At 41.8% G+C, this 9,679-nt stretch overlaps 1 protein-coding gene across 1 annotated transcript; it reads left to right on the top strand.

The window, feature by feature from the left end:
* Positions 1-561: 561 nt before the first annotated feature.
* LOC121445668 (rhox homeobox family member 2B-like) lies at positions 562-7,609 on the top strand. The gene is made up of 4 exons (XM_041647815.1): positions 562-836; positions 1,008-1,428; positions 3,862-3,907; positions 7,413-7,609. The coding sequence occupies exons 1-4, from the start codon at positions 770-772 to the stop codon at positions 7,461-7,463; spliced, it is 585 nt and encodes a 194-aa protein (XP_041503749.1). The 5' UTR covers positions 562-769; the 3' UTR covers positions 7,464-7,609.
* Positions 7,610-9,679: the final 2,070 nt, after the last annotated feature.

Here is a 9,679-nt window from a genome sequence, read left to right on the forward strand (position 1 = left end):
TACTAAGCTCCTCCTCAGTAGCCCTGGTGAAGATGAGCCCACCGATCTGCCTGCTGAACAGCCCCAGGTCCTGCAACCCTGCCCAAGCTCCTGCAAAGTCAGAACACGGAAGCAAGGCAGGATCTACCTTGCTGGGGAAGTTCAAAGAAGAGCCTCCCAGATAAACACATTACTTAGTACCCATTCTCTGCCAAGTTGCAAGGACCCAATGTCAAGACTAAGAGATATTGTCCTCACATCTCCACAAGGTCTTAAAGGCTTCTGGTGGATCTTTTCTTGCCCCCTGCAAATCGGTTCCTGTGGTTGACCACCACCCGTTCCCTAGGAAGATAGTCACCATGGTGAAAGGACTCATGAAGTTGCAACTCGGAAGGCCCCTTCTATTCCGTTGTCCAGGTGCCACCCGTTCCCGCACAAACACATGCAGCTCACTCAAGCTTCAGGCTGCACTCAGTTTTGCCCCTGAGGATCGCAGACCATAACAACTGCAGGCCAACCGGAAGCCAGGACGGCATGGCCAGGATTGGATACATGCTAATAAGGACTATGAGGGGGGGGGGGACCCGGAAACCAGGAAAACCCCTGCGGGTTGAGGAGCCTCACTCCCAGAGCGGTAGAGGGCTCCAACTCAGAAGCTATAGAGATATAGCAAGTCCTTGAGGCTGAGAGACCTTACTTCCGGAACGTCAGGGAGCTCCGGCTCCGACACGTCAGAGGCACGACGGACAGCAAGCCATAAGCCACTGCAACGCCGGCATTCTGGAAGGACATGGAGCGTCAAAACTTCGATTACCTGCTTTACGTGGGACTTGACGACGACGATGACAACTGGGATGGTCAGTGCGTGCTAGGAACGGTGGGGTGGTGCTGTCCATGGGGGGAGGAGCGTCCACAGAGGCGGCGGGGCAGGCCCCGTGTACTGGCGTCGCCTGTTGGCGCTCGACTTCACGGGATTTCGCATCACGAGGCCCTGTCACCTCGGTGCCCTTTCTGTTTCCCACTTCCAGAGGCTGAGGCATCGACGGTCTTGCAGGCTGGAGAGGGACGAAATGAGGAAGCCAGTGGACCGGGCCAGGCTGGGCGCGGAGCCGCAGCCGCTGCAGCCATAGCCGCAGAAGCAGCCGGAGCAGAAGCAGGAGAAGGCCCCTCAGCTGCTGGCGCAGCAGGCCCCGTGGATGATGGGAACCAAGAGGGCGCTGTTGGTGGCCATGGCCAGGAGAATGAGCCACAGCCTCAGGAGCCAGATCGTGGGGCCATGGGAGACAACCAGGCTGTGCTGTCCTTGGCCGAGCGGTGGTCCTGTGTTCAACCCGTGAGGGTGCTGGTGCCTGAATTCCGAGTCCATTACCAGCACAGGTTCACCTTGGCTCAGCTCCAAGAGCTGGAGAGCGCCTTTCAGCGCAGTCAGTACCTCACCACTGAGGAGGCGTGAGTAGCTTGCCTAGCTTGCTCTGTTGTTTGTTGGGCCTCCAGGTTCCACTCTTGTCCTCGTTTTATTATATTTTTAAATGTGATTTTTTTTTAATTTCTCTTATTTAAGTCCTCAGTGTGTGTGTGTGTGTGTGTGTGTGTGTGTGTGTGTGTGTGTGTGTGTGTGTGTGTTGTGCTTGCATGTGCATATCCACAAAATTGCACCTATGGGGAACAGACGACAACTTTCAATAATTGTTTCTCTTCTCCAATCACGTGTGTCCCCGGTGTTGAACTCAGGCATGCAGGCAAGCACCTATTTGTCTGAGCCATTTTGCTACAGTGGTGAATGCGAGGGTGATTGCAGGGCCAGCCTCAGCTACAGAGTGGAAGGTTATCTTTAGATCTCCTGAGTGACTTGGGAGCATGGGGGTCACTGGAGAGGGGAGAAGGGGAGAAGAGAGGAGGAGAGGGGAGCAGACAAAAATGTGTAGCCCAATAAAACCAATTTAAAAAAAAATGAGCTGGACAGTGGTGGCGCATGCTTTTAATTCCAGCACTCAGGAGGCAGAAGCAGGTAGATCTCTGTGAGTTCAGGGCCAGCCTGGTCTACAGAGCTAGTTCCAGGACAGCTAGGGCTCTTACACAAAGAAGCCATGTCTCGAAAAAACAAATAAACATATACACACTTATGTATGGTTTTTACTACATATAACATATAATATAACATATATTAATATATTATATTATCTAATTGATATATTAATGTGTATTAATATGTTAATATACTTTGACATATTATTTAATGTGTTATATAACATACTATATAAATATATTATAGATTAACCTATAATATATTTATATATTATTATACTACATATATAAATATACAATATATTATAATATAATTTATATAATGATATAATATAGCATGATGTAATAATTGTTATATTAATGTATTAAAATACATTAATATATTAACATATTGATTTTATTAATACATAAATATGATGTTTATAATATAGTATAATGTATGGTGATATAGTGTACATTAAGTACATTAATATATGATATATAATATATTGATATGTATATTATTACATATTATGTATTATGTGTTATATATTACATGCTTATTATATATTAAAGACCAAAATATATGTTATATAATTTATAACATTATATTATAATATATTGTGTTACTATATATGTTGTATATTAAATATTATATGATATTGCTGTGTTATATGTTAAATATCATTTATGATATATTGGATATTGTATGATATATTAAATATAATGTATGACATATTAAATATTACATATTGAATATTATATGATCAACATTAAATATCATATATCATTGTGTAATGTATATATTTGGTTTGTAATATATATTAAAAATGAAAATAAAAAACAACCCGAGCTGAGTGGGGTGGTTCAGATTTTTAATCTCATTGCTTGGGATTTGGAGGCAGGTAGATCAGAAGTTCAAGGTTATCTCAGTTCTATGATGAGTTCCAGGCTAGCACCATATCCATTAGGCCATTTGTGTTGAGAGTGAAGCTATATTCCACCATGCTGTTTTTTTTTCTATCAGGGGTGGAGAAGTGTGGGAGTGCCTTTCTCTTCTGACTTTCTGATATAAGACCTCACTCTGTAGCAAGGCTGTCCAGGTACTTGCAAGGAGTCTTCTACCTCAGTTTCCAATGGTGCTTGGAATTCAGGACTGTGTGGCTAGTGTTGTGAGATTTTATAACATTCACCTTGGGCCTGCTATGACTTTAATATTTCTTTACCTTGATTGGCAAGATGGCTCATCAGGTGAAGACACTACCAAGCCTGAGATCCTGAATTCCATTCTGAAGACACACATGGAAGAAGAGGACTCCGGCAAGCTGTCCTCTCGCCTCCCATATACACCATTGACACATACACACATTAAGAAAAGAAATAAGTGTGATATTTCATTTTTCTGATGATTAGCAGGTTGGAGTACCTTGTGTATTATTTGAATATTTAAAATTCTGGGATGCTTCCATTAATCTTTATTTGAGCTTCCTTCTATCCTGACAAAACATGTCACCTGGGCTTTCCCTATGTACATTTGTTTTGTAGTTTTTGCCTTGTTTTGTGTTGGGTTTAGTTTTTGCTGTTGTTGTTTTAAGTCTCCTGTATGACTACACCTAGTGTTAGGAGCACTGTTTTGAGGATTTTACTAGACAGTGTTAGTGGCTTTCAAATTGCTTATTAGAGATATACTTTGGTTTGCATATCTACTAATGGTAATAAAATAATTTGTTCTAAAACTCTCAAAATTCTCAAAGCGAATATCAGAGAAGGTAGAGAATGAGACAAAATATTTCGAAACACATATAAAATATCTTTCTCATATTTAATTTTACATATCCATAATTCCAAATACTGAATGTCTTCCATTTTTACCCTCAGGAAACGATTGGCATCTTGCTTGGGTGTAACTGAAGCCAGAGTGCAGGTCAGTAAGCACGGAACAGCCATTTGGGAGGAAAGTGATTCTAGATGTTACTTTATCTGCAGGTCCTGTTGGTCCTCTGAGTCAAAATTTGTGTTGCTTTTTTAATTTTCCATGTTTCATATTGACTTTTAAATATTTATCTCTAAATTGTGTGTGTGTGTGTGTGTGTGTGTGCGCGCGTGCGCGCGCGCGCATGCACATATGTGTGTGTGCACCCAAGGGAGCCAGGAGAGGGCATAAATTTCCTGGAGCTGGAGTTACACGTATGTATGAGCAGCCAAATGGGTATTAGGAACTGAACTCAAATTCTCTCCACTCCACGTCCCTAATAAGCAATTTCATAAAACACTAATATGAACAGCAAAAACTTCAAAAGAAATGCTCCTAATGCCCCAAAAGAGTATCAGTTTTACAGTGTATACATATATATCCTGCATATTTATATAACATTCGTAGAACTATCTTATATATTATGGGTACATATTTTCTAAGCTAAAATGCATACATTCATAATTCAGCCACAAGATACATGTATATGTAGTACATATGTACTTAAGTAGTAAAAATAGTTTAGTACATTCTTTGTTCCTTAGGAAGTTATGTGTCTTCTGGAAATGAGCCATTCCTGATTAGTAGGGCTTTCTAGTTCCATTTTCTACCCACCAGGACCACAAATCTCAAAAGACATTTTGAGTGACCTAGAATGATGGTTTAGTGGTATAATATATAAATATAAATATATTATAGACTAATCTTTAATATATTATGCAACACATAAAGTATATTAACATTAATATATCAATTAGATAACATATTGACATGTTATGTATTATATGTTAAATATTATATATTATATGTAGTAAAAACTATACATATGTGTGTATGTATATGTGTATATATGTATTTGTTTTTTCAAGACAAGGCTGTCCGGCCCTAGCTGTCCTGGAACTCACTCTGTAGACCAGGCTGGCCTTGAACTCACAGAGATCTACCTGCCTCTGCCTCAAAATGTCTTTTGAGATTTTTGGTCCTGGTTGGTAGAAAATGGAACAAGAAAGCCCTACTAATTAGGAATGGCTCATTTCCTCAGGAGCAAAGAATTACTAAACTATTTTTACTGCTTTTTTTGGGAAAAGATGTGTGTGTGTGTATGTGTGTGTGTGTGTGTGTGTGTGTGTGTGTGTGTGTGTCTGTATTTTTCATTTTTGAAATTTAACCCAAAAAATATTCCAGGAAAAGATGGAGAGGTTGGGCTGGGTCTCCTTCAGATGGCATTTGCTACCAAGGACAGTGGGCAGCTGGCCAATACCCAGGCTACCCCAGCCCACTTCTCCCTGATTACTCCAGAATGGGAGAGACAGTGGAGGTGCAGCTGGGAGCAGGGGCCAAGGGTGGTGGCTCTGGGGTAAGAAGCTGGGCTGAGGCTGGGGAGAGGTGGGGGTTCCCATGTGCAGTCATCTTTGCGCAGTGACAGCCTCGAAGCTGTCAGGGCTAAGAACCTACATAGGTGTGGGTGTGGCAGGCTAAACAGGACGCTGTAGCCAGGTATCTGGGAAAGGCAGGCTTGGGGCTGGCCTTCCCTTCTAACTGATGGTCTGCCGGGGTCGTCCATAGCCTGTCATGCCAGCCTGTGAGGCCCCTCTGTTGCTGCCCATCTGAAGGCCAATGACATGCTTACCCTCCTGCTATATATACAAGTATCTTGTGGCTGAATTATGAATGTATGCATTTTAGCTTAGAAAATATGTACAGATAATGCATAAGATAGTTGCATGAATGACAGTTATGTAGGATATATATGCATGCATTGTAAGACTGATTTTCTTTTGGGGGTTAGGAGCATTTCTTTTGAGTTTTTTTTTTTTTTTTTGCTGTTCCTATAAGTGTTTTTTGAAATTGCTTATTAGGGACATAGTATGTTTTTATTTTTGCTAATGGTGGAGGATAATAAAACAAAATTACCAGTAGGGTTTTTTGTTTGTTTGTTTTTGGAGGCAGGATTTCCCTGTGTAGCTTTGGAGCCTGTCCTGGAACTCACTCTGTAGACCAGGCTGGCCTCAAACTCACAAAGCTCTGCCTGCCTCTGCCTCCCGAGTGCTGGGATTAAAGGTGTGCACCACTCCCCAGCAAGGCTGGCATTCTTTAAAAAGCATTTCTCTGGGGAGTCATAACGTGTTTGTGATATATAAATTACCCAAATAAGTGTAGCTAGGGGATCCATGACACTAATTTTAAAAACTAATAATAAATTCTATCCTTACAGGGGGAATTGCTGATAATTTACAGGCTGAACTCATATAACTAATGAAAACTTATCTTATGGAAACGAAGAAAATATCCAGTTAAATTACCTACTCCTACTGGGTTTTTAAAATTTTTATTAGTCTCTGAAAATTTCATACATGTTTTGATCATATTTGTCCTCCCCCAACTCTTCCTCCATCCACCCAACTTTGTGTACCCACTTTTTATAACTCATCCAGACCAATTTGTGCTGCCCAAATATTGCATATCTAAGACTATATATATATATATATATATATATATATATATCTGAGATTTTCTGTCCTGCCCAGTACCCGCAGTCATTAAGTTCCAAAGAAATCACACAGTGGTCTACATTAGTTATAAACTGATTGGCCTAGTAGCTCAGACTTCTTATTAACTGTTAAAACTTATATTAGCCCATTATTCTAGTATATGTTAGCCACATGGCTCGGTACCTTTTTCAGCAAGGCAGTCACATATTGCTTCCTCTGCAGCTGGATAAAAGACTGCAGAGCAATGGGCTTCCTTCTTCCCAGAATTCTCCTGTTCTTGTGGCCCGCCTCTACTTCCTGTCTGGTTGTCCTGCCTATACTTCCTGCCTGGCTACTGGCCAATCAGTGTTTATTTAAAATATAACTGACAGAATATAGACCACTGTCCCACACCATGTATACACACAACACACACACCCTGATGTTCCAAGAAAACAGTTTCCTTGTGGTCATGCACAGCCTCTGGCTCTTACAGTTTTTCTGTCCTCTCTCCCAAAATGATATCTGAGCCTTGGATAAAGGCATGGAGCATATTTGTGGATGACAATTCTTCAAACTCTTATTTTCTCTGCCTATTATCCACTTGTAGTTCTCTGTGTTGATCACCATTTACCGAAAATAGAAGTTTCTCTAATGAGGGCTGAAAATTCACTAATCTATGGATAGAACTATAAGTCATTAGGAGTCAGTTTAATATTATTCTGATTTAGCAGTGTTAATAGTCATATGTTCTCCTCTAGGACATGATCTATCTGGGCACAGGTTCTTGGCCTTAATAATGGTGCCAGCTATGGGATTCAAAGTGTCATCTGACCTATATCTAACTGGCAAGTACTGGTTACTACAACTAGGAAAGGACAAAGTCTTTATTAGTAGAGGTTAAAATTCTGCAGATTCCTGCTGTTTTTTTAAGTACTTCAATTATTTACTACACTAAACCTTTTCCTTTTCCCCAATCACTGTAGAGATGGTTTTTGAAGAGGAGAGAAAAATACAGAAGATATAAGAGACTGTGAGCACCCAGAGGTTCTCCTCCGGCTTCCCATAACCTCTTTCTCTGAAGATTGTGGGGGAGACCTAGAGTGCCACTCTCACCAGGTGTCAGATGCTCATGAGATTTGGCTGCTGCCAAAACCCCGCTAATACATGCTGATGTCCTCAGTGCTTCTGTTTGCAATAAAGAAGTGAATGCCCACTGTATTTGTCTTGTGTGTCTTCTGAGATTGTTAAGATACATGTCCAAGTTATCAAGGAAATGTCATTTAAACAGGGTGACAAGGTCTCTTTTCAGGAGGCAACACCTCTAAGCCATAGTTAGTTAGCCCTGTGGATTGCAGACACTTCCAGTTTCTGCTGTAGGGTAGCACTGACACACATGTTCTTGTTTGTCACCCTTCATACTATTCTCACCCCGCTCTTACCATAGAGGACTGCAAAGGCTACAGGAAAGACAGGCAAGACCTAGGAAGAAAGAGTGCTTTTTCCCAATACAGATGATGATCCGTGACCCTCCATACTCAGGATTTCATTTCTGGCCCTGGACTCTGACAGAAACTACTCACAGGGTTCACAGGACACAGGCAATGATATGGTAACTAGGCTCCTCCTAACTGTTTTCCCTACCCCACCCATTTCTGTTGTGGAACTTTTAGTGGCCCCATAAGGGCCATAAGTGGCATGGGTCCAACAGCCAGTTCTGTCCTAGGTCTTACATTTTGCTGCCACCAATATTCTGTTATTACACCCTTGTCCTCTCAGCCCTGTGTTTACAATAAAGAGCTGACTTCTCAATATCTGTTTCAAGTGCCATCTGAGATGGCTAAGGTATGTGTCTGTGTTACCAAGGGAATGACATTTAGGTAGACCATGCAGATGTGACTTTTCCTGGTGTTGACAGTTAGGAGGACCTCCTCTTGTCTGCAAACTTTTCCTCTCCTCCTTCTCCATCTGCTGCAGCTGCCGACTTCTCTAGACTCAGCTTACATAAGTGTGGGGCTTCTCTTCATCAGCTCCTGCTACAAGCTCCCTAGGATGGAGGGCTTCACCCTTTGGAAAGAAGGAAGGGAGAACACAGAGCTGAGGACATTTAAGCACAGTTGTACAGGACACTCAGATAACAAGAACACACTATCTCAGAGCAATGGGGGCAGCTATAGAAATTTCCCTTCTATTCAGGAATCCTGAGCTGCTTTCCTTCAAGGAGTTCTCTGAAGCATCTCCCTGTTAGGCAATGACCATGAGATTCTACCCGACGCACATCTACAAGGCTACACTAATCAGTGACACCATGGTTGCACCCTGGAGGAGGCCTTGGGCCCCTACTGCTGGCTGTGTACTGAGAAGGTGTGCCCAGGTGCCCTGTCACTCCCTAGTCACGGCTACAGATTTCCCCAGGTGGTCACGTAGTCTTCTCCTGTGGTGTCTTCCTTAGCCCAGGTTACAGTGTTTCTGTTTCATGTTCAAATGGCAATGTAATTAGATGTACTTATTCCTAATTGTCATGGGTGGGACACATTCTTAGTCATATGACACCATGCAGTCTTCATGAAAATTGTCAGGCAGACCTGAACAAGGACAACACCAATACAGTCGCCACGATGTAAGGAGGAAAACCCCACAGGGCCTAGCCCTAGACAAAGAACTACAGAGGACTGAGGAGTGCTGGGAGGAAGAAAATTAGTCTTCACCTCAGATGAGCTCCCTAACTGGTTATCCAATACCGATTAGTCAGCCAGCCCTGAAATCATATATATTATGTTATATTATATTATATTAATATATATGAATATGTTTGTCTGTCCTGTCCGTCTATCCACAAAATTATCACAGACGGAGCCAAAATTTTGAAAGTGAGTGAAATGTGGGGAACATATGGGAGCAGTTGGAGGGAAGAAGTGAAAGGGGAAGCAATGGAATTATATTTTAATTTTAAATGAAATATTTTAATGAAAAGGAAAAGAAAGTTGTCATGCAATAAAACAGACAATGGGGCACATTTATGGGGAAAGTATAAGCAGAAACAATAGAGCTAAAGAACAGTGGCTGAGGTCTGTAGTCACAGCACTTGAGAAGTAGATTGTATGTGAATCAAAATGCCCTGGTCATCCTTGGCTGCCACAGCAAGCTCAAGTCCATACTGCACTACACGAGGGTCTCCATCTAAATTTTTAAAAGTGGGACTGGGAAAGGGCTCAGTAGTGAAGATGGCTGCTAAGTAAGCATAAAGATCTAA

Source organism: Microtus oregoni, unplaced genomic scaffold, assembly GCF_018167655.1.
Source record: "Microtus oregoni isolate MIOR12 unplaced genomic scaffold, Mior012 000268F_002, whole genome shotgun sequence".
Taxonomy (NCBI): domain Eukaryota; kingdom Metazoa; phylum Chordata; class Mammalia; order Rodentia; family Cricetidae; genus Microtus; species Microtus oregoni.

Coding starts and splice junctions, on each gene's coding strand:
- LOC121445668 (XM_041647815.1), top strand. CDS start 770: ATGGAGCGTCAAAACTTCGATTACCTGCTTTACGTGGGACTTGACGAC. Junction 837..1,007: donor CGACGATGACAACTGGGATG/GTCAGTGCGTGC, acceptor TCCCACTTCCAG/AGGCTGAGGCATCGACGGTC. Junction 3,908..7,412: donor TAACTGAAGCCAGAGTGCAG/GTCAGTAAGCAC, acceptor CAATCACTGTAG/AGATGGTTTTTGAAGAGGAG.